Source organism: Aotus nancymaae, unplaced genomic scaffold (assembly GCF_030222135.1).
Source record: "Aotus nancymaae isolate 86718 unplaced genomic scaffold, 86718_ANA_hifiasm-v0.15.2.pri h1tg000003l, whole genome shotgun sequence".
Lineage (NCBI taxonomy): Eukaryota > Metazoa > Chordata > Mammalia > Primates > Aotidae > Aotus > Aotus nancymaae.
The window spans coordinates 30,043,236-30,069,148 of NW_026988414.1; the positions used below are offsets into that span (position 1 = coordinate 30,043,236).

Below are 25,913 nucleotides of genomic sequence, written 5' to 3' on the forward strand. Positions count from 1 at the left end.
GTGTGCATTTGTGTGTGTGTATATAATATATATGGGAAATCATAGCATTTAAATAGATGTATATGTACTTAATTTTGATTATACCATATAAAAGCTTTTTTCCACCTGTCATATGAGCATTTGCCTTGTTTTATGAAGCATACTTTATGAATATGATTTATACGTTGTATTACACTCTATAAGAATATGCCATATAATTTTTTTAACTATTACCATATTGTTAGACTTTTACTGGGTGTCAAAACTAATTCATCTTCAAATATATATTATTTGTCACCATATTCAGTGAGTTCTTAATCGTTTTCAGGATAAGCAACTTAAAATCCTAATTATTAAAAAAATACTCTGTATTATCTCCCTCCTAGATGAAAATTACAAACACATTTACAAAACTATTGCCTACTATTTCAGGAGGTTTATAAACTCCATGAAGCCCATCCATAGATTTCTGTCCCCAGGGAATCACATCAGAACTAATTATATAAAATATGCTAATATCAAGCAAAACAAAAATGTACAAAGACTTGACTATAATTATTGTGGAGATGTATTATCTCTAAAATATTGCTGACCACAGTAATGTGGCCCAATCCCAGTTCATTCTCATTTTTTTAAATAGTCCATGCTTTAGATTACACATTAATGCTTCTCTAGAACTTCCATTGAATAGTAATGTTTCGTGTGATCTCTCTTTATTCTCCTTAGTGACAGACAGTCTCTGCAGGTCTCCCAATACACACTCTTTTCTCTCAGTGACAAGGTTTGGCTGTGTCCCCACCCAAATCTCATCTTTAATTGTAGTTCCCATAATTCCCATGTGTTGTGGGAGGGACCAGGTGAAGATAATTGAATCACGGGGCTGTTCTCGTGATAGTGAGTGAGTTCTCATGAGATCTGATGGTTTTATAAGGAGCTTCTCCCTTCACTCGGCACTCATGCTCTCTCCTGCCACCCTGTGAAGAGGTGCCCTCTTCAATGATTTTGTGTTTACTGAGGCCTCCCCAGCCATACAGAATTGTAAGTCAATTAAACCTCTTTTCTTGATAAATTACCCTGTCTCAGGTATTTTTTCATAGCAGTGTGAGAACCGACTAATACACACGGTGAGGTGTCTTGCACCCTGGAAACCTATGAAATTATTAGGTCTACTCCTGCCGCCCTCCCCTCTGTCACTCCAAATTATCTTACATACCATTCCATTTGAACAAATATACAGCATGACTCAGCATTGGATAATACAGTTATTTAAAGGAAAGAGAGCATTTTATAATAACACCAAAAATAAATTCAATAAACAGAATGTAATATAGCATAAAGATGGCCAAACACAAAAGTGATGTAGTCACAGCATTAGGGCAGGTTTATTATAATCTCAGAATGCAAGGTTTTAACTTGGCCTTTGAGTCATTCTAACCAAGGAGTATCATAATCTTTATTATGAATATATCCTGTCTGATAAGCAATTTACAATAATGAGACTGATTCTACATGCCAATTGCACAGCTTCTAAAGAATTCTAATTGGTTCTCAATATAAAACAAAAACAAATGTTTTGTATTTTTGTTTGTTGTTTCCATCTGCTTGCTACTAAAGATAGGACAATTACTAATGTTAAAAAGCATGTACCCATGTCTGCACATTTCTAAGTACGTGCTTCTGCCTGTGGGTGTTAGAAAAGTTCTGAATTATCTGGGAAGAAGCAATTTCTTTATAGACTTAAAAGAAGAAAAAAAGTTCTGAATTATTATCAAGTTTCAAAGAATTATGGAAAAATGTTAAAAACAATTCTAAGAATAATTTTTATTTAAGTCTTTTCTTTTCCTCCCTCACAGTTGCATCATCCTTCCCAAGGATTCCGCTTTGGAACTGTCCGAGAAAGCAGTGCTGAAGATTATGTGAGACAGAGTTTCCCAGAGATGCATGAATATATGAGAAGGTACAATGTTCCAGCCACCCCCGATGGAGTGGAATATCTGAAGTGAGTGTCTTGGATACAAAGAAAAATTCTCACTGTAGTGAAGTAATTTAGCTACTGACATACTGTTTTTCAGTTTCTGAAAATGACAGACAAATATACCCACGTTGCATTCAGTAATATTTTACACTGTGTGAGATCCCAGGAGATAGTGTGAAATAGTGTGTATTTAATTTTGTGGCCTATATTACTTGTGACCTGCATAGTCTCAAGTTGATAATAGCTTCGTTCAAAGAGCCAGTGGGACCACTAGCATAGCAGATGGTGGGGGAAGTAAATGTTGGCTTCACATCACTTGAGAAAACAATGGTGCTGAAATGATCAAACACACAGGGAATGCGGCCAGAGGATAAAGCGTCCCAAGGCAACGTTTTTCTTCACAGTGAATATATCTCTAAATGCATGGAATGCCTCCTCTTGCCACAAGGAAATGGAATTTATCTTAGAGATTTTTCTGTAGAAAGGAAGTAAGATAGAAGACAATGATTCCCATGCCTGCATTTTTCTCATCAAAATTTATGAGAAGCAATCAAGAGAAATCACATTGCCATGGAAGATTATCAGAGCCTGTAATTCAATGATGTTGAATGTAAAGGCAGACAGTGCAACGATGGGTCTGCTCCATCTAGTCTTCCTGGGAAAAGGGAAAGAATGGTTTCTGAAAAACATGAAGGCATGAGGGTGAGCAGTTTTCTCCCTCCTGGTTGATGGAATCAAGATAATAACAGATATCCACACTTCCAATTCCTAGAATTGTGCAGCATCAGGAAACTGGTTTCCCCATGGTCAGCTTCAATAATCTCCCCAATGGACAGCAAGAGCTGCCACCTCAAATTCTTTTTTAAGAAAGAGTAGAAATAAAGAAATAATTTCACGGAACATAAGGGTTTTGTCTCTCTCGACAACTTTAGAAATAGGCCACTTAAAAATGTTATGGACTCTTAACTCTAGCTAAGAGAAAAAGCCTTGTTCTGTCATATTTGCAAAATTCTATATGATGTGTAAGTACTATGAAATGCCACTTTTAATTTTGCAAGAACATCAACACATTAGAGTCTCTCTCTGACATGAAGTTTAGAGCCCCTTTGCCTCCCAGATCTTCTTGTGTATTCTCTTCTTCAGGCAAATTTATGGTTGAGAGAAAGAAAAAGATGTCAGGGTAGCAACAGCTTCCAGCTCAATAGAAATGGCAGACAAACTGGGCTCTGCTGACAGTGTAAAAAAGGATGAGAGGAGCAACTGCTGCAGTCCCCAGCGGTTCCACTCCATGCAGGGCATTCATGTATCCCAGGAGCTTTACCTGAGAAGGCACACATGCCCAGCGCTGGCCCCACCCTAGCCTGAAGAGAAGCAATCTTGAAGAAAGCAGCCACAGATGATGAAGGCCTGAAAGTCCATTTTTTTGGTAATACAGCTAGCAAGTGGCAAAGTCAGGACCAGGATCAGGTCTCTGGAATCCAATCACTGCTTCAGACTTGTCTAGGAACCATGATGGGAGAGTGGGCCATTGAAGGTTAAAGAATAGCCCATGTCCCAGCAACATCTATGTTCCAGTTGGTATCTGAAAGCTAGTTAGAAATGAAGCAACTCCAGCCTCATCCCAAACCTATGGCATCAGAATCTTCATTTTAACAAGCTCCCCAAGCAATTCACTTATTGAGATGAAACTGAAATATAGGCAGAGCTTATCATTAATGCCCTCTTACCACTTCTCCCTGGGCCTTAACTCTCCACTTTCAGTCTAATCATTTCCTATGCTCTTAGCCACCACTTCCCACAACCACAGTCTTCATGTTACCTCCCTGGCATCCCAGAGCTCTGACCTACAAGGCACAACCCCTGGCATTGCCCATGCAAGGCAGTTTCTACATATTGAACCTGTCCTTTCCCTCTCCCATCGAGATTCCCCTGGACTTAATTCTACTCTCTCAGTGCGCTGCTTTCTCATTAACAGTTTTCCAAAAAAATTAACCTCCATTAATATTCTTATTCATTTTGTTATGTTAATATGTGACTAGTTTTCTCGTGGTATGTGATATGTATTTTAAAATAATGCCTAAGAAAAGACAGGGCATGATTCTATAATAGAAATAACTACTGGGGGCCCTGCGAGCCACAGCAGTGATTCATCCAGTCTAGAAGCTACTTGTACCTGGATCTCACTTGGCCATTTCCTCACCAGTGACTCAGGGTCCCATGGGAGTCTGGGAGCTGACTGCTTCTTGCCTTTCATGTAATTGAAATTCATCATAGCTATCTGCACTTTGCAGTCCAAAGTCAAGAGTAGTTATTTAAGGAAGGATACCAGAGAAATTAGGCTTTATGAATTACTCGTTTTTAAAAAACTGAAATGAACCTCATCTTTTTTACTGCTATATTGCTACCACAAATATTTGTGGAATATTGGCAAATGATAACTTGTTGGTAGTTAGCTCTCAAGGTACATTACGGTATTGTGGCAGTCGAACTTTGATTGGAGAAACAGCTTTCAGCTCGATTTTTATTTTATTGCCAAGATTCCATTAAGATTCCTTATCATCAACTCCTAGGAGACAATCCACATCTATCCCCAACCCTTTGTGAAGCTTCCCACTGCTGTAGAGCTGGGGGGTGCTTCATTCCGGTTAAAGTCAAACGTGGGCCTCATTGTAACTTAAATCTGATACCCCTTGGAAAAGGGGATGCATTTGAAATTGGGTATTTTACTTATTTGAAGAGTAGGATAAGAAAGCAATGGTCATTGGTACCGAAAAGGGAAGCTGACCTACCAACCATGTGTCTATACATGACCCGGACAAAGCCATTCCTGTAAAGATGTGTTTCCTGCCCACTGATGAATCTCCTGGTGTGTAGAGATGTCTTTCTCTTTTTGATTTTTTTTATGAATTCTAGTCATATTCTCCTCTGTTTAGAGGCCACACTGTGTTGAATTGGAACAGCCTCACCCCTAAGAGAGGATCTAAGAGAGAACAGACTGAGCCCAGGAGGGATAGAAAAGAGTTGTTCTTTTTGCAGAAGACTTGTAATTTTCTACCCTTAGAGTTGTTCTGTTTGGACAACTGTAAGGGTAGAAAATCTTTCTTTTTTTCAAATTAATAAATATTCTTGCTTCTAAAAAATAAACATCTACACTTACACAATAAAAAGGACCTGAGAGAGTCATCGCGTGAGAGAGAAGGAAGTATAATACAGAGTTCTTATTCTCAAGAAACTTACACTTTAATTGGGGAGATAATACAGTGCACAAAATAGTTGCTTTTCTGGTCTTTACAAAATCCATTCCCTCTTTTTGGTCACAGCATCCCACATTTCTTCATCTCTCTTCTACTCTCACTGATTTATGTGGGGCTTACCCAACCCCTGGCTCCAGATGACACCACCCAGCCAATAAGAGTAATAGCCCATTTCCATGGTGACAATATCCAGGGATGGGCTCATGACATAGTCACAATAAAAGCAAATTAGGCCAAGAGTTCTTCTGAAACTTTTCCTGATAGAAAATCCTTTCTTAAATGGATTTATGTCTTTCACCTTTCCAAAAAGAATTAGAAGTGGCTGAAAACAAAGAAGGTGTTGCATGTATTTTAGACAAGTTATTTCCATTTAAAACTTCTCCTTCCTTGCCCTCTTTTCAAGTGGAAGCCCTGGTCCCAACACTATCTATGTAACCTGGCCGAAGTTACTTCAACCCTCTAACCTCAATTTCCTCATCTTTTATATCATAGTCATTCTGAGTGATGAAATGTATAGAGAACAATGAAGGCAATGCCTAACAACAAGAAATCACTCTAATGGTATAATAAGAATGAACCTTCTCTAGCCACCTTCCTATTCTATTCAGAGTGGCTCTAGCTTTATTGATGGATTTAAAAGTAATGAAAGAAACTGGTAGATAAACCCACTGGAAAAATGTCATACTCTCTTATAAGAGTGTCTGTCTCCCCTGGTCTATAGTCTGGAGGTCAGTGAGAAGCCAGGACAGCTAAGTCAGCAGCTAGGTAGCCTGTGCTGCCCTTTGTGTCCAGGTTTCTGTCCCCTAAACAAAAGCCTGTTGTCAGCCTTCGTGCTTCCTTCCTATTAATTAATCATTTTCACTTTTCTCCTCTGGTCTTAAATATAGGAATGATCCAGAGAAACTAGACGCCTTCATCATGGACAAAGCCCTTCTGGATTATGAAGTGTCAATAGATGCTGACTGCAAACTTCTCACTGTGGGGAAGCCATTTGCCATAGAAGGTATTAATCAGTCACTCTTGATTCACTTTTACTCAGGATGTGCTCAGTTTGCCAACCTAGCAAGTCACAAATGCCAAAGTCAGAAGCAAAGAGCTATTCATCTTCCCTTGTTTTCTTTTTCAACTCCTAAGCACTTAGCTATTAAGTTGCCGAAGTTAGGAATTTATTTTTCACCTATTCGACAAATATTTATTTACCCAATTGTTAGGGGGAGAAAATCATTGTCACCCAAATTATGTTGCTTCAGATATCTGGGAGTGGTGGCACAGTGTAAGAAATAGGGAGTTGATTTGAATTTAATGTGGTGTGTGCGTGTGTGTGTGTGTGTGTGTGAATGTGTGCGTGTGTGTGTGTGTGTGTGTGTGTGTGTAAGCAGGGTGTTTTGTTGCTATGTTGCCCAAGTTTGTTTCCAATTCCTGGCCTCAAGTGATCCTCCCACCTTGACCTCCAATAAGTCAGGGAAATCTATATTTTCCAACAGCCAAATACTGTAGCAAATCTGATGGCAAAACTAGAATGATTACATTTTACAACTGGAAGAGCCCCAATATTGATCTAATCCAATCTACTCATTTGATAAACAAAAAAGCCCAAGGATATTACATAACATTTTCATAATTGTACAATAAGATGATAATACTGGGACTGAAATCTAAAGCTCATTGTTAATAAGTGTTCTTCCACTAGTTGAAAAATAAGTAGAAAGAAAAATTTATTCTAGTTTAATGCCCTTTGGGGTCCCAAACAAAACCTTGGATCCTTGTTTGGGATCTCAGATCTTTTTCCCCACTAGCAGCAAATTTTTCCTTCTAATGTGATCACCCAATCAATCAAACTTCAAAACCAAAGAAAGATTGCTTTGTCAGTAGCTCCTTTCATTCTGAGTGATGTTTGATATGTGCAGCTGATAGTTTGAACCAGCAAATTTCACATTTTCCAATTCCCAGCTTCCCTTCCCTGACAGTACCTGCTGGCTCTCAAGACAGCCATGCTCACTTCTCAGAAAACACTTGGCTTGAAACAATCCCATGGGGGTGCCCAACTGCTATTTCCAGAAATCTGTACTTTCCTGTTTGTTAACTAGGATATCAAGACTATTCTGATTTCAATTTCCCAGCCACAGTTGGTCTCTGTCTCCTCTAAATGCGTCAGCAGATTTTTTACCTCTGTCTTTGTTTTTGTGATAAATGAGAATGTTATAGCTGATGCTATTTCTTCATGTCTTCTCCTATCAGAAATCAGTCCCCTCTCCAGGCAAAGTGACCCCCACCTGAAGCAGGGATGGAACTCAGAAATTTCCAAGAGGCAATTAGCAGTATTGGTCTTATATTAAGACTACCATTTAAGATAGCAAAGACAGAAAAAGAAAAAGCTAGAAAAGCAAACAACATTCAGTACATAATCCCATATTTATGTAACAATGGGAAATTTCTCATTTTTTGTAGCATCTAGGGATGTTACATTTTATTTCTGTCCTAGATGCACTGGGTAGCTGAGGTCCCTTCTGCCATTAGGAGCTACTAACACTGAATCATGTGTAGAAGACCTAAGAATGAGGGGCTCCATTTTCCACCTTTATCTTCAGGGGACAACCCTATCTTGTCAAAAGACAGTGGTAAGATGGCTTGTTTGCCTCTGTTGGACCCCAGTGCCAGATGCCACGCAATTAACTCCCCACTGGTTTCCTGTTTACATTTCCATCTGTGCTCCTGAGACTTAGCCTCTTGCAGTTCCCATCATCTCTAGAAATCACATTGTTTTCAAAGAAGATAGGCACAAAATGGTGAATGGAAGAGCCCTCCCTGCAAGAGAGCAGAAAGACTGCAGGTTTCAATTGAGAGTGTATTATTATCATTATGAGGTTATTCTCAAAATGGATGGGGTACACATCAGAAAATTTAATTCAATACTGCCCCTGACAATAAGTTCATACCCCAAAAACCTAACTCAATAAAACACAAAGAGAGGATACATATAAATTACACAAAGCAATGTGGTAGAAATACTAGTTAAAGTCTTGATTGCTACTTTTCTTAAAAATATGAATTTCATATATATATATATATTTTGAGACTGAGTCTCACTCTATCATCCAAGCTGGAGTGCAGTGGCATGATCTCAGCTCACTGCAACCTCTGCCTCCCAGGTTCAAGTGATTCTCATGCTTCAACCTCCCAAATAGTTGGGATTACAGGTGTTTACCACCATGCCCAGCTAATTTTTGTATTTTTAATATAGACAGGGTTTCACCATTTTGGCCAGCTGATCTCAAACTCCTGGTCTCAAGTGATCCGCCCACCTCAGCCACCCAAAGTGCTGGGATTACAGGCATGAGCCACCTACCATCTAAATAATAAAGCTCATATTTTAATAAGTTCAAGAAATTTAAATGTTATTAAAGGATAGTATATAATATTTTAAAAAATTTAATTGAGAGAAATATGAAAATATGTCTCAATATTTCTCCCAGTTAAATTATTTATTGAATTGAAATTTAATTTAAATTAATTTAAATTTAATTTAATTTAATCTCAAATTAAACTGAGAGAAATTTTTCATATTTCTCTCAATTGTTAAAATATTATATGCTGTCCTTTAATAACATTTACGTTTCTTGAACTTATTAAAATGTGAGCTTTATTATTTAGACTGCATAGGTATAAAAAACATCATCAAAGCAGTTTATGAGCAATACTTGGCCATTTAGCTTACAAGACTGTTTTAGATGCCTACCCATATCTTTTCACAGGGTCTAGTACAATGCTAGGCATATAACAATTATGTAATAAATGATCTATTACCTATTAAATAACTAATTACATTTTAAATAAATACCTAATTCACTCACTTAGTTAATAGCTTGTATCTATACTTTCCCAAATGTTTAAATGTACTAAGACAAGAGAAAACAGTGCAATGATTCCTTCATGTTGAATGTACCTACCGTCACTCTATATAGTAGTAACACACTAAGTACTATATGTGTGACACTCAGTGTAACTCCTACTATGGTCTGAATATTTGTGCCTCCCCAAAGTTCATATGTTGAAATCTAATCCCCAAGGTGATGATATTAGGAGGTGGGACCTAGTGGGAGGTGATTAGGTCATAAAGGTTCCACTGTAATAAAATGGAATTCATTCCCCTATGAAATAGGCTCAACGAAGCTCATTCACCCTTTTCAGCATGTGAGGACCTAGCCACAGGCCACCATCTATGAACCAGAAAGCAGTCCCTCACCAGACACCAAATCTACCAGTGCCCTGCTCTTGGACTTCCCAGCCTCCAGAACTATAAGAAATAAATTTCTTTTGTTTATAAGTCACTCAGTCTATGATATTTTGTTATAGAAGCCTGAACAGATGAAGATAACTATTATTCTTCCCAACTTCACCATTCTGCATTTATTTTGACTTAAAAGGAAAAAGTAAGGCAAATAAGAGACAGTGGCTCCACACTGAGTTTGAAACCCTTTCATGAGTGTTCATTTGTACTAAACAGTATACAGCAGAGCAACCCAAACTATTAAGGATTTGAAAGCATGTGGAGAGCCTTTGGTTGAATTAAATACCATATACTAGGGGCACAAATACATATTGTGTGCAGGGGGAAAAAAAAGAAAGTGTTGAGATAAATGAATATATGTCTCCAGTTTGTGCATTGGAGTTAGCTGACAACAAAGCTCAAACGAGGAGAAAGAGTAATGTAACACACAATAATGATGTGTGACCTTTCTGCCAAAGACCTTTGCCTGCTTTTGAGTTTGTTCTTTTACTTGCTTTCTAGTGATTATTTAATACAGTGCTTGGAGCACTGGCTTTGGAGTCTGAGTACTTGGGGTAGGATAAAATTGCTGGTATTAACTGGTAATCTATTTAATCTACTCTTCAGCTTCCTCATCTGCATAATGGGGAGATCAATAGGAAATTTGTGATAGAATTGTTGTGAGGATTAAGTAATACATACAAAGCATGTACTGTAGGAACTTGTTTGGCTCATAAGAAGTGCTCAACAAATTATTATTATATAGTATATTGAATTAATAAATTGAGACCAATTCACCATAAAATTCTTCCAGGATAGTCTTCCTAAGTTTCAACTCTCCCACACATTTCTCTCCCCACTTTGATGTACTGAGGCTAAGGGAAACCTATTTTATAGTCTCTTTATAGTTGGGACCATTACAATATGTTCTCAACCATTGTCCCAGAGTAGCTAAATATGGTATTCCAAGGACAGACTGCAAAACCGAATAAATCTTTCTCCCTGAAGCCTTTTTAACCCTATCTGAGATGCTATTTTCAAAATATCTCCTTTCCAACCACATTTCAGGAAGATTCTTTTAGTCTCTGAATTTCTAACTATACATTTGCTAGCCAAAATATATTTCCACCACTCTTAGCTGAGTAAAGCTGATTTATCAATGGTTAAGAGATCAGGATTCTATTCTCAAAATTGTTCTCTTGGGCTATTAAGCTGTATCCAATTTCCAGGATGGCTGATGCCTTCATCTTTAGGGTTGAAGGATTCCATTTTGCTTCATCCATCAACCACAAAATAGTCAACCCTGTCTTTATTGCAAAGCCACGTTTCTAATAATAACAAAAGCAACTCAGGCTGCTAAGTTGAGTCAGCAATTTAAAAATAAGAATTCTTTGACTAATGAACACACGCAAATTTGAAAAGCAACTGATAAGTGGGGACAGAAATAAAACCCTCAAGGTTTTACTATTTTGTTTCTGAATAAAATGGATTTTTATCTCTTTTAACAAATAACTCCTCTCATCATCACATAATTCATTTTCCTATTTTCCCTCATTCCATGTTCATTGTTTTAATTAGCTAAAAACAGTTATTATTGCTGGAAATCATTAATATATCAATATTCGATACTTGTATTAAAATAGAAATTTTAAAGGGATAGAAATCTATTTTTAGCAACTGATTGCAAATTAACCTAGACAAGATCGAGTGGAGTGATTTAATATTTATTATTTCTTGTGTAACAATTTTTATAAATGTCTCTGAAACGTCAAAATTTTTCATTAGGGAATTTTAACACTTTTGTTGTAGTGCCAAAATTCTATTCTTAGAATACGTAGATTTATCATAAGTATGAAGTTCAAAATTTAAAACTTTCTTATCATATACTTTTGTCTTATCTACCAAAAGATCAAGAACCAATTCAAGATGACATCTCTCATGCTCTCCTCTGGTACCAATTTCTTGTTCCTCTGGATTTTCAGACTTCGTCCGTCCTCCTCATTGTGCCCTAGGCATTATATTTTACCTTTTTTGAATTCAAATTGGTAACTTAATTCATTAAGTAACTTTAAGTTGGTAACTTAATTCATTAATTTTTTTAATTAAGTTGATAACTTAATTTAAGCTGTTTTAACTTGGTAAGCTCCATAGCATATGAAGGACACAGAATAAGCACTCAACGCAGGTTTATGGAATTAATAAATGAATACGTGAACAATACATGATTATCAAATGAAAAACAATTCTGCCATGATTACATTAATGTAGGTTGCAATGATTAGCTTTCAGAGGGTTTTAGGAGAAACAATATAATTAGTGAGTGTTCTTGCTAGTGAATTTTCTCATATATAATCATATATAAGTTAGAGCTGTTTTCACACTATTTCTACATAACATAGAAAAGTTTATAAGTAAAATCTGACTGTGAACAATGTATATTTGTGTTTACTAGAAACAAATCAACAGTTTAGATGATTGTGTTTTTTAAATGAATTATCTAGTTTAAGGGTTACATCAGTGTGCATACAGTGTTGGGGCCTGCATTAAATGGAAGGAAATAAGTATTTCTTTGATGTGGTCACATGTTGTAATGGACATGGCGAGAAAAGCATTGGTTTTAAAATCAAATAGACCTACTTTAAAATGCTGGCTTTGCCAACTACTAGCTGTGTGACCTTGGAAGTTTATTTATTCAATCTTTAAGTCTCCAAGTAATACACACTCTGGTGTCGGTTCATGTAGGGATACATGTGGAATAGCGCTTCACACACAGCAGAGCTCAGTATGTCCTAGTACTTATTATTAGAATCCAAGGATGATTTAACCGAACTGTGTGCCCCAATCTGTTGCTGTTGTTGTTGTTGCAAACTATGGACCCAGGGAGGAAAGACACATTGATATTCCACAAACCTGGCTAATTATCCAAACCATCATCCCATTCCCACCAGATAGGAGCAAGTCCTTCCACACTTTATTCTTATATGGCCCAGTTCTCCCTATGGCACCTATCTCAATTGTAATGAAATAATAATTATGCTGTGTGTTGTTTATTATCTGTCTCCCCAGTAGAGTGTACATTCCATGACAGCCGAGATCGTATCTACCTTGGTCACTGCCAAATCCTGACTGATTAATATGGTGCCTATTTACTTATTTGTTGGATAAATGAATGAGTGAACGAATAAACGAATGTGTGAGTCAGTGAATCAGTGAATTTTTTTTTAAAGAAGAAAAAAAGGAAGGAAGAAAGAGAGAAAGAAAAATAGAATGAAGAAGAGGAAGAAAAAGGAAGAGAAAGAGGGAGAGAGAATGGGAGTATTGCTTTATTGCCCAGGCTAGAATGCAGTCTAAAAATGGGAATTGAAAACCTCTTTTATGCCAATAATTGTGCTTAACAATGGAGACAGGAAGGAATAAGGGAAGAAAATAACAAACAAGCAGCCAACCAATATTTCATTTAAACCTATGAAATGCTATACAATTATTGAGGAGTGATTTACTTCCAATTATGTAGTCACTTTTGGAATAGGTGTGATACGGTACTGATAAGAATGTGTGTTTTGTGTATTTGAAGTGGAGAGTTCTATAAATGTTTATTAAGTTTACTTGTTCCGGGTCTGAGTTCAAGTCTTGGATGTCCTTGTTAATTTTCTATCTCGTTGATCAGTCTAATATTGATAATGTGATGTTACAGTCTCCCACTATTACTGTGTGGGAGGCTAAGTCTCTTTATAGATCATTAAGAACTTGCCTTATGTATCTAGGTGCTCCTGTATTGGGTGCGTATATATTTAGGATCATTAGCTCTTCTTGTTGCACTGATCCTTTCAGTGAATATTATGATATACTTGTGTCTAGTATTGTGCCTGATGTGCAAATAAGTACTGAATAAATGTTTGTGCAGTTGAATTGGCAACTGCGTTCATTATGTTTCTAAAGAAAACTGATTACTTCCTTCTAATAAATTACCCATTATATTTTAAAATGTTATTTAATAATAACATCAGCAGAATAAAAAGCTACCCATCCAATCTCTTTTGTTATCAGTTCTGCCTTTCAAACCAAAACTACTAGGCACAAAATAGGCGCTCAAAATAGATCTTTGAATGGAAAATGCTAATCATGCTTTTGACATTGTCATCATTTTCTTGACTCCCTATTGTTAAGGAACAAATAATATTATTATCAGAAAAAATACAACCCATTAAAACTCAGTTTTTTTCTTCATTATTTCATCTCTTTTATTGGTTATACACACATCTCAAGCCTTATTTTTTTAAAGAAAAAGATTGTGTATCTGCATTTAAAAAGGAACAAAAACCAGTGTTCTTGAAATTGAGTCCTAAGATAGAATAATTATAGGAGGTATTTGTTTCTATTAAGTATCTTCAGATGCTTGACAACCTTTTAGTCTTTATCCATGAAAAAATAACTAACCATATTTTTATTTTATCTTCCTCAATCATGTTGAAGCCCCCAAAAAAATGTTTTTTGTTTTTTGGTTTTTTTTACTATTCTGTCCAATAGCTAAAACAAAATGTAGTTAATTAGCCTCTTTGACATGGCTCATCAAAGAGATTAACAGTATAGTAACATTTCGGAAAGCAAGTAAAGCCACACGGTGTGAGGATAAAGTCTAAGCTGATTAATAAAACTCTGACAACAAATTAACTCCATCTTTATGTTCCTCCCTCATTCCTTCCCCTGCCTCCCTTGCCCTGCATTACCACCTTTCATTTATCATATCCTTGTGGTTGCTGTTTTTTTAATAAGTATTATCACTGGCTGGGCACATGACTCATACCTGTAATCCCATCACTCTGGGAGGCTGAGGTGGGTGGATTGCTTGAGCCCAGGAATTCAAGACCAGCTTGGGCAACACGGCGAGACCCTATGTCAACAAAAAATACAAAATTAGTCAGTCACACAGTGTGTGCCTGTGGTTTCAGCTACTCAGGGGGCTGAGCCAGGAGGATCACTTGAGCCCAGGAGGTCAAGGCTGCAATGAGCCATGATAGCACCACTGCACTCGAGCCTGGGCAACAGAGCAAGACCCTGTCTTAAAAAAAAAAAAAAAAAAAGGATTATCACATATATATGCATATATATGTATTCCTAAAACTATATTGCATTATTTTGAATGTTTTAATGTTTACACAATGAATTCATGCTGCAAGTAATCTTCTGAAATTTACCTTTTTCATTCAATGGCATATTACTAAGGGTCTTTCATATCGTTGCATCTAGTTCTAGTTCATATAGTTTTGATTATTAATATTCCATCTGTGCAAATAGTCCACAGTTTCATTACTCATTCTCTTGTCAAAGAGCATTTGGGTTGTTTCCAATTCTTGCTATCATGAAGAGTTCCTCTAAGAACATTTTTGTACACATCTCCTGGTATGCCTGTGGAGGAGATCTTTGAGAATGGACTCAGGAACAGAATTGCTGGTCTTAAAATATGTAAATGTTCAACCATACAAAATAATACCAAACTGCTTTCCAAAATGGTTGTATCGATTTTCAGTTTGTATTACAGCAAGCAATATATAATCTTATTGATCCTCATCTTCTCTAAAACTTGGTATTACCTCTTATTTATTTATTTTTGGACAATTTAAGTTGGTTTTTATAAGTTCCTATTGATGTTTTAGTTCTCATATTGTATTGTTTATTTACATGGTCTTATGTTATTCAAAAATAAAAAATAAATTTAAAAATGTAAGAGAGGGTCATGCATTAACAGTGATAAGAGACTGTCATTAACCACAGACCATGATTAATCCAATTTTTATATTTAAGTTTCAGAAGAGGTGTTCTGGAAGAGGTAGATAGAGAATCCTAGCCCTGATAAAGACCTCAAAGATCGCCTCAAAGAAATATCTTAAAGGGAAAAGCAGAAGATCTTAAAATGTTTCACTAATACACTGTGCACAGCCCATTCCTCTCCTTTTCTGACTCAATTTATCTACTCAGATATACCACTGATTTAAGGGTAATCATGATTAGGAATGTCTTTGAGTGCTTTGGAAGAATGTTGATGAAAACTCATCACACCCTTTTTTTTAGGTCTGATGGCAGTAGCACACAGGTATAAACTATTGTAGCGATCTCTCAGGAAGAGTGTAAAAAATTCATCAGAGATTGTATTTTCTCCTAGGATACGGCATTGGCCTCCCGCCCAACTCTCCACTGACCTCCAACATATCCGAGCTAATCAGTCAATACAAGTCACACGGGGTTATGGATGTGCTCCATGACAAGTGGTACAAGGTGGTTCCCTGTGGCAAGAGAAGCTTTGCTGTCACTGAGGTATGGAAAGACTGCTGAAATGGTGACACGTTGTATAGCTTTAACTCAGAAGACATAAGGAAATGCTGTTGCTTGTGCCTCATGATCCAGGTTATTGCATTTACTAGGCTTTTACATAATATTTGGATTACTTTTTACTTTGCCCAAAAAGTGCCAAATCCTATAGGAATTTACAGGGAAGCAGGTTTGTCTTAGATTTAAATGTGATGCTATTTTGGTGAGTAAGTATCTAAATTTCTACTTTTCCCCATAACCTATATCCACAAGTACAGAAGAAATGCTGTTTTTCAGCAATAGTATCTGAAACTGACATGAATTACAGCAATAGTATCTGAGACTGACATGAACAGTGTTTGATTTAATCGTTAATTGTTGGACATGATGCATACTTCAAAATACCCTGCAAAATCTAATCAAAACTTTGCTAATTTGCCAATGGTGACCACCGAAAGTCTTTGCAAATGGAGAAAAATAGACATACCTTAGCAAGTACTTCTTAGATTACAGAGTCATAGATTTTTAAAACTGAAAACAACCAATTCCCTTCTTTTATAGTTAGCAAAAGAATACCCAGAGATACTCAGTGGTTTCTCCAAGGCACACAAATTATCAGAAGCTGTTTCTTTCTATTGCAGTACTCTGACTTTACAATGTAATTAGAAAGAAACATACAAAATAAGGCAGAAATTGGATGATTAAAATAAGAGACTGGAAGGTATAACCAGAGCCACAGGCTCCGATGTTTAAAAGAGAAGCCAAATATACCTGAACAAGGTCAGCTTGACAATTAAAAAAAAAAAAAAAACCACCTAAAGCCAATAATAATAGCTTCAAATAGCCTCTATTTGCCAAGAACTCCCAAATTTGCATTTCAACACAGACCCATCTTCCCAGCTCCAGACCATATATCCACCTTCCTATCTGACATCTCCACTTGAACATCCTCCAGGCATCTCAAATTTAACTTGTCAAAAGCTGAACCCTTGATCTTCCCTCCTAAATCTATTTTTCCTCCTGTGCCTCATATCTTGGTAATGGCACCTCTGGCCATCTAGTTACTCATTCTGGAAACCGGCAGGATCCTTAATGCCTCTCACATCTCATCTTCTGCATTCATCAACAAGCCATGTCTTTTCCTCCTATAAAATATGCCTCAAATATGCCCATTTATTGTCATCTCCACTGTTGTCACTGGAGTTCATGCCATCATTCTTCACCTGGACCACTATAAAGCTCTCCTAACTGGCTCTCTGCTTTCACTCCTGCCCACTCAAATTTGTTTTTCACATGGCAGACCATTCTCCTGCTCAGAAGCCTGCAGTGGCCTCCCATGTTAATGGGACAAAAATCTGAAATGTTGGCATGGCCTACACTGCCCTATGGGACCTGGCCCTGCCCACCTCTCAGCCCCATCCCATGCCACTTTCCTCCTGGCTTTCCTGTACATGCTGTTACCTCCTTTTCCTAAAATACGTTATCCTCTGACACTTGCTCAGCTGAATCCTTTACATTATAAACTCCCAGCTGAATTCTGGGAGTCTCAGACTCTGATAATCCCAGACCAATATGAATCATATCTCCCTTTATAATCTCATCTATCTCACATTATTTCACAGCACTGTTCATAATTTATAAATTATATTATTTTTAAACATATACTTAATTGGGTTTTTGTTTTAGTGTATCCTTTCATTAAACTGGAAGAATTTGGTGAGGGGCAAAGATTTTGTTTACAACTGTACTGTCAATGTCTCATATATAGTAGTACTCAGTAAGTGATTGTAGAATAAATGAATTAGAGAAATTGCACAGCATACCTGAGAAAACGTCGGAGAGCAGAAGGTAAAAGCATAAATCGGGAGTGAAATTGGTAGTGTACTGGGACAAATAGTGTCCCCCCCAAATTAATGTCTACCTAGAACTTCAGAATGTGACCTTATTTGGAAATAAGGTCTTTGAAAAGGTAGTTAATGAAGTTAAAATCAGGCCATGCTGTATTTAGGTAGGCCCTAAATTCAATGATGGGTATCCTTGTGGAGAGACACACAGGGAAAAAGTCCACATGACAACAAAGGCAGAGACTGGAGCATGCGGCTACAAGCCAAGGAAATGCTAAAGATTGCCAGCAGCCCTCAGAAGCTAGGAGAGAAGCATAAAACAGGTTGTCCCTCAGAGCCTCCGGGTGGAACTAACCCAGCCGGCACATTGATTTCAGACTTCTGGCCTCCTAAATTGTGAGGGAATAAATTTCTGTTGTTTTAAGCCACCAAGTTTGTGGTAATTTGTTATAGCAGCCCTAGGGAACTAATACAGATAGATGATAGATATCTAGATGATAAGAACAAAATGTAGGTAGGTAGGTAGGTAGGTAAGTAGGTAGATAGATAAATAATGCAAGCTGCTCAATGTCCTTGGTAATTAAGTTTACTTCTGATTTTCCTGGAAGCCATGACAGGAAGGAATATAAGATGGGCTGTAAATGTTTTTTTAATTTCCAAAAGAAAAAGAAGTTAACCTATTTTTAGTTCTAGATTCTAAAGTAATTCTTTTTGAAAAATGACATTGAGGAACAGAACTAGCAATGTTTACAAGATGCAAAAACATTTCTCCCCTAGATAATTTTTATATTGATTAAACATTTGAAGGAAGCATCGAGGAAAATGGGGACTCAGGGAGCTAGCACGTTCCGTTTCCTACCACGCGACAAAAACTGTACAAGGAATGTTAACTTTGCTTCTCACTACTACCCTGTAAGGCAGACATTTTTATCTTTATTTGGAGAGATTTGCATGGCTTTTCCTAACTTGAGCCTATACCAGTCAATTGAGTTAATTCAACCAAGGAAGCAAACAAACCAACCAATTGCCTAACCTGTGCCAATCACTGGTGTTTTCTATACCATTTGAGCTGACTCAAGTTAACATCTTCAAGTGATTCAGAATTAACAGCAAGACAAGGCTAGGTGCAGTGGCTCATGCCTGTAATTCCAGCGCTTTGGGAGGCCAAGGCAGGCAGATCATTTGATCCCAGGAGTTCAAGACCAGACTGGGCAATGGAGTGAGACTCTGTCTTTACAAAAAAGATTTTTAATTAAAAAAATAATTGGAGCAAAACATTAAGACAAAAGGAGCCTCCCAATCCTGTCCCCAGAGCCAGCAGTACCGAATGATTTTAACCTCCCTGATCACATGCAAGGCCCTAGGGTATTGTCATTTCAGAGGATCATCCGACCAAGGCATCAGCTGGAGGAACCATCTGACTCCTAGGTGGAGGAGGACCTAAGGACACACAGCTCTGCAGACTCAGAACCTAACTCTACCTGGACACACAGAAGGAAACACACTATTGGAGACTTACCAACACAATCATTAACATACACCTATGTTAAATTTATTCCAAAGTAAAAGTATCTGACGTAAAATAAGATACATTTCCGGATTGGAATCCTGTCTCTACCAATTAACAGCTGAATTACTTAATGCTCTTAAGTCTGAGTCTCCTCATCTGTGAATGGGTACGATAATACCTGCCATGTATCTGTTCTGAGAATAAGAGTTTATTTATGGAAGCATAGCACAGTGAAGAATAAACAATAGAAGTACTCATTCTTCCTCTCCCTACATCAGGATATCTTCAGGTATCTTTCTATGGCTCTTTTTAAAGTGAAGAAATAGTCCCAGGAGCCCTCCATTAGATTTCCTCATATTTCATTGGCCAAAATTATATCTTCTGCCTGTGTCTAAGCCAGTCAGTGGTGAGGGAATGGGTTCACCATAATGGATTAGGCCAATCATAACTGATCCCCTAGAATTGGCAATTGCACAGCCTCCCTTGAAACACAGGGTCACATCGAGAAGTGTGAAGACCTAAATAAAAGCAGGATTCCCTTAGGAAAGAGGAGACAGAAGAATGGATGTTGAATAAGCAACCAACAACTTCTACTCTCTGTAGACTTTGAAAGCTGCTACCAGCTATCTGCACAATGAGGTATTTGGATTTAATCATCTGCAAAGGTCCTCCCAGCTTTAATACAGTGATTCTGACTTCCCTTAATATTATCCTAAAATATGAATATTCAGTATTCTATACAGAATATAATGGTTAGAAACATGGGCTTTGGAGACAGTTCTAGATATGAATCCCTGCTCTACCAACTGTGATAACAGAACATGGTACTTGAGCATTCTGAGGCTCAGCTTCTACAAACTGGGGAGCTAATCATACATACTTTATAAAATGGTGGTAAAAATGAAATTCAGTAATGCTTTCCAAATATTGAGCATATTCCTAAATATGATAACCACAAAGTTACCCATGTTCTTAAGGATTATGAGGTTTCACCATATATGTTACAGGGCTATATGGATTTATCAGCAATTTCAAACAAAACCAAATTAAGTGTAGACAAAAAAAAGACATTTTGAAAAACACATATCAGTGAAAGCTATAAACTGTTGAGATGATGCATCTAAAATACAGCAAAATTTTTTCAATTGCAGTTTTTAACAGGCCAAATTCAAGGGAAAGGCAGTTGGGAAATTCTAGATGGAGTCAGCTGGAGGCATTGAATAATAGGCTAATATCAGGATCAAGCTGTGCTTCTCAAGGCAACCTTAGGCCCACATTCCAGATCAGCTACATTTGAAAGAGAACTAGGAATGAGAAGAACGAAGGGAAGTTGTGTCCTTATTGGAACGTCAGAAACAGAAATAAAAGAGAGTTCTGGTAACATTAGCGTGTGTAGCTATAGGAAGGCCACATACACAGAGCACTTCTTCCTCAGGGATGGTGGTCTGCTGGACGGTAAATCCTGGTCTGTGGAATAGGAAACTATTTTGTAATGATGCTTACCTGGGTACATTTAAACAGCAATACATATTCTTGTATGACATATTTGTTTTGAACTACCTAAGACAGAATTTCAGGAATGTCCTCATAGAACCTAAAGATAAAAGGTGATTAAATAAAACCAATCTTCAGTTCATTGACTGAGCTTAGTCTCCTCTGCACAAAGACCCTCTGCCTGTTAGATTTCCCATTGCTCAATACGCTAAGCCTCCGACTGCTCTTTTCTTCTTAACTTTCTCCCAGAAAAGGTCAGAAGAAAGCATACTTACTAATGCTTCGCTTGCCATCCCTTTTGCCTCAAATGTCATACACCACTGGGCTGTGCTAGTGTGGGGAACCAGGATCAGCTTTGAAATCAGACAAGCCATCTTTGAAGCTTACGTCAACCACCAACTTAGCTTTGGCAGGTGTGTTAATCCAGCTCAGCTTTAGCTTCTTCATCTCGTCAGTGGCTCTTGGGTGGAGTAAATAAAATGATTGTATCATACACATGGCCCTCGTCCTTCCCCCTACCCATGGGGAGGAGCGCATGGCACTGGGTGACAGAACCAGGCATATACCCTGGATAGATCCCCTCCCAACAGGTGCCCCTGACCCCTGAGGATGCCATTCTTCAGTTCACTTTTTACCTTACCTTCCATTTTGCCAGTTTCAGCCCCTGTGTATGTCTGTTGCTAAAGAGCAAGTAAACACCTTCTTTTACTCTGAAAGAAGAGTTCTAATTTAGATAACAATTCTATGGTGACCTAGTCATAAAATATGACAGGTGCCTTTTTTCCCCATTTCTGGCAGTTGGACATTAATGCTTGGCCCAATGTGAGAATCTTGACCTATTCACCTTCTATCTCTTTGTAGCCCCAGAGCTATCTAGCTGCAGTTTCTCTGGAAGATAAACTCACTTTTTTTCCTGAATTTCCCGGCTTTATCTGCTCCCCAGAGTTACTTAGGAAATTGCAGGTCCAATTCTGCCGACCAGGCTCTGGCAATCTTCGAAGAGGAATTTTAAATTGACCTCAGATGTTTCCCCACGGTCCTCCCTGCACACCTGTGCCTCTGCCTGCAGTGGCCTCATTGTCAATCAGTTCCACTGGGAAGAACATACGGCACGGTGTAAATTTCTTTCATTTTCTTTTGACTCAGCAAAAAAAAAAAAAAAAAAATGTTATTTTTTTTTCAATTTCTCAAGTGAATTTAAGAGCTCCACGGCAAGAGTTTTATGAAATCTGTTATTCACAAACCAGGAAAGCAAGGCAGCAGACCACAGCTCAGCAACCTCTAAAATTCTTCAAGGGATTACTAAGATACACAGATGATAACCTCTTTTTGCAAGCTCCTTTAAATAATGGTTTGAAAAATGCACTTTTTACCAAAGGGACTAGTCAGGAAGAAAGAGGAAACGGTGTGATCTTGGTGGGGAGCAGATAGAACACTCCAATGATCAAAAAGAATTTTTATAAAACCATTTGCAAAAGTATGGTTTAAGGAAACCAGCAAAGATACTACAGTCTCCCAGGGCAGGGAAAGTGAAGGAGCCATTACCATATCTAAGTTCAAAGGGAAGAATTAAGAGCCATGTCTAGAACCCAGGGGGAGATGGGAGAGGGCTTTCTAAGAGCCAGGGCCATTTGACCCGTGGTACAGCCAGTCCACAGTGACCTGCCCGGAGGACTGCCAGGGAATAAAGACCTGAGTCTGGTTTCCTCCCACCCTTGCATCTTCTACCTTGGGTCAAGGGAGCCTGTCGATATGGTGTAGAGAGGTCCACCTCCCAGGGCACAAAGCAGGATGAAGAAAGGTGGAGAGTAGATCTGAAAGGGCAGAAGAATGTCCCACGCTGTCCCTCGTGGCGGAAGAATCGGGGGTGGGGTCAGCCACAGAAAAGTGTCCGCAGCCCGACCATCTGAGAGTGTGCAGCCTCTGCACCTCCAGACAGGGGTTCAGCCTGCAGGGAGAGAGACCATGGCTTGCACTTGTTGGGAAGGAGAGAGAAGTACAATCAAGTCCACTTAAATGACCGTGGTCTTGGGAGTCAGACCACCATGGCTCTCCCATCACTAGGAGGAAGCAGCTCTATGTCCTTGAGAAAATTACTTAACCTCTCTGAGCCTCAGTTTAAGGCATATCTTGCTTGTTACAAGATTTTCTTACTGAATCCAGGGGTCTCCTCCATTATTATTGAGGACTGAGGAAAACAAATACATACTAAGCAAGAAACCAATCATTAGAGTGAAAGCTCTAATCTTGGAACCCAGGGGCCTTGATTGGATGGAGTAGGGAAAAAGAGAAACACATTTTGAAATGATCCAAAAGGAAATCATTCAACTCCCCAGTGTTTTTATTATGAGGGAAAGTGCGCAGCAGGAAACAGTGCCCCACATCTGAACTTTCCCCATCTTTTACCTCACCCTATTCCTGACCACCAGCCCCCACTGACCTTCAGCTCATTCTTGACCCTTCCTATCCTCCCCCAGCCTTTACCTTCACCCACTAAAAGATGGATCCATAGGGCAGGGATGGAGTGAACACGTCTGTTGACCTCATTATGAGGTCATTTTTAAAATGGAAGCTTAAATGCTTTCTTTTTAAGGCGCATGGTATAGTTGCAAAAGTAAAAATCACCATGGTATGAAAACATCCACGTCAAAATGTCACGAACACAAATTGCTTAACCTCCCTGACTTCCCTACATTGCAAAATGGAGATATTTTATGTTTCTGGCTTGGTACAAAGAATAGAGACAACATATATCAAAGTGCCTGACACATAGTAGGTGCTGAATGGAGAGTGTTAATCATATTTGTCCTGACACTGCCACGAACCAATTCTGTGACCTTTGGCAAATCACTTCACTTCACTAAACTTGTTTCTTTACCTTAAAATAAAGGACCATGTGCCATGGCCAGCAAAGAGACGTCATGATTCACAAGTAGGATTGTTTAGAGGATTCCTGGACTAACTAATTGAAGATATGAATCCCAGGGCACAGAGGAGGACAGTGGACTGACTGGCCTCGAGCCTGGGTTCCCCATCCCGGCTCCGCATCCTCAACTAGGTACCCAGACTTGATTCCCAAGGACCCCCAAAATGTGCATCTGATATATTAATGTGTTTACCTATTAATATTAGTAAAATGGAGTTTACTCATAGCAGATCCATTCTTCCCTCTGTTAATTTCTTGGAAGAGGAAAGGGAAGGGTTAGTCAACTACACATTGAAAGTCAAAGGGAATCTCACAAGTCACACTGAGAAGCTTCAAGGCTGGTCAGTTTTTTCTGTCCAGTTTACATTTGATTCGTATTAAAAACTCAAAGGAAAAGGCTAGGGCAGCGGGGGAGGGCCGAGTTTTAATGCAATCTTTTCTGCTCTTGACAGCTAGGCCACATCTTAACACCCTCCTGCCCCTCTCCCATTCCTACCCCTTCTCTTTTCCATTTAAAACGTCACCGTCTGCTATTCAACCTGATGAAAGTTACGGGGAGGCAAGGAGAGTTAATGACTGTAGATTGCTTTAAATTGAAAACTCGTGTATATCAAGAGCCACCTTGACAGCTGAGTGCTTTCCTTAGCATAGCCTATGTAATTAAGTTTAATATTTAAGCCAAGCATAAGGTGAGGTGGAACCTATCCAGATAGTGTGTTCTGAAAACCTGAAGGAGCACAGAGTTGTACGTGTGTTCTTTTATGACGTGGAATAAAATTGGGCCTGAATAAAGGGAAGCCAGTCTCAGAAAGACCTCATTTTCATCTGGCTTGCTACAAGAACAAATTGATTCATTCTCTTTTGCTTCCTTTCTTCCTTTCTTTCCTTTTTCTTCCCTTTCTTTCCTTTCCTTCATTCCTTCCCTTCCTTCTCCTTCTCTTTCTCCCTCCCTCTCTTCCCCTTCCTTCCTTTTCTTTTTCTGTCTTCCTTTCTCCCATCCATCTATCAGCAAACATGCTTTGAATTCCCACATACCATGTCCCATGCTGGGTGCAGCCAAGGCAGAAATGAATACAGAGCTCACAGGCAGGGAGCTCACAGGAGCTCAAGACAGACTTGTGAAAAAAAAAAAACCAATTCCACACCTCCACAGGGCAGCAACAGATGAAGATACAAGGTAAACAGTGACACAAACAAGGCCATAATTCACTCATGGAAGAGCCAGAAGGAATGAGAGCAGGCTTCTTGCAGGAGGTAGCCCCTGTAATGGGAGAACCCTCCAAGCAAAACCTGAGTAAAACACTGAGGCATGAAATTATAAACAATGCAATTTGGCCTTGCCCTCCAAAGACGCTGCACCCAATCATACTGGAAGGACAGAATTGTATGCCCTCTTAATAGTGCCCCCTACCCAGGAATTCTAAAATTACAGGTGGCTGCTTTCTTTGGCCCACTTGTTATGCAGACACAGGCGAACCCACAAGTAAATTATAGGCCTTTACTTTTTCTGCGCTCGGCCTTGTAGCTTCCCTCTTACCTCCTAAAGGCAGGAACATTCTCTATCTTATATGGAAGTCAGTCTAGAATACAGAAGAATGTCAGCTCTGGAAGCAACATACCGAGCTTTGACTCCCAGCTCCACCGCTGTGTGTCTATATAAGCTGTGCAAGTTCTAAAACTTCAGATCTTCCTCCAAACTCGGGAACAATAATAGGGCCTGCCTGCGAGGGTGAAATATATTTAATGAGATAGTTTATGAAGAACACCTGGCTCAACAAATGTTCCCTCCTTTTTCCCTGATTATAGAACCATGTATGCAGAAAATATATATATATTTAGTGAATAATAAGCAGAGACAAGAAATTACGGTTGGTGCACCCACCTTCTTAAGCCCATCTTGGACCCATCTCCAAAAAAAAGCAGGAGCATCTTAACATTACAAGCATCTTATAGCTCCAACATAAACACTTTTTATTTATATGTTACAGAATCAAGTAATTTTTTATTGAAAAATGAGAAATGCATGGTTCTGGAATTTTCTACCTTTCAAAGCGTTGGTTTAACTAACTTTTGTAGTGTTGTGTTCTTTCTTTCCTCCAGCTCAGCATCTAAGTGGGAAAACGTGAAGATGCTTTATATAAACCATTAGGCCGCGCTTAAAACAGATCTTTATAGAAACAATGGTAACTTGGCCTTTGCACGTAGTCAATGGTATTTCAAAGTTGGGCTCATGTGTGAACAGGCCCCAGACCTACAATTCTCTAGTCTTGTTTTCTCCTCTCTCCATATCATCACAAGATTAGGGCTGCTGCTCTCTGGCTACTATAATGATAGAATTTTGGATTCTGAGAGAAGTAA

General features: G+C 38.5%; 1 protein-coding gene across 1 annotated transcript in view; it reads left to right on the top strand.

Annotated features, from left to right (window-relative positions):
* Positions 1-25,913, top strand: part of GRIN3A (glutamate ionotropic receptor NMDA type subunit 3A) — a 164,588-nt gene that overhangs the window by 109,275 nt on the left and 29,400 nt on the right. The window contains exons 4-6 of the mRNA XM_012467133.3: positions 1,833-1,978; positions 6,096-6,211; positions 15,636-15,787. Coding sequence (XP_012322556.2) covers positions 1,833-1,978; positions 6,096-6,211; positions 15,636-15,787 — 414 coding nt within the window. The remainder of the gene's footprint in view (positions 1-1,832; positions 1,979-6,095; positions 6,212-15,635; positions 15,788-25,913) is intronic.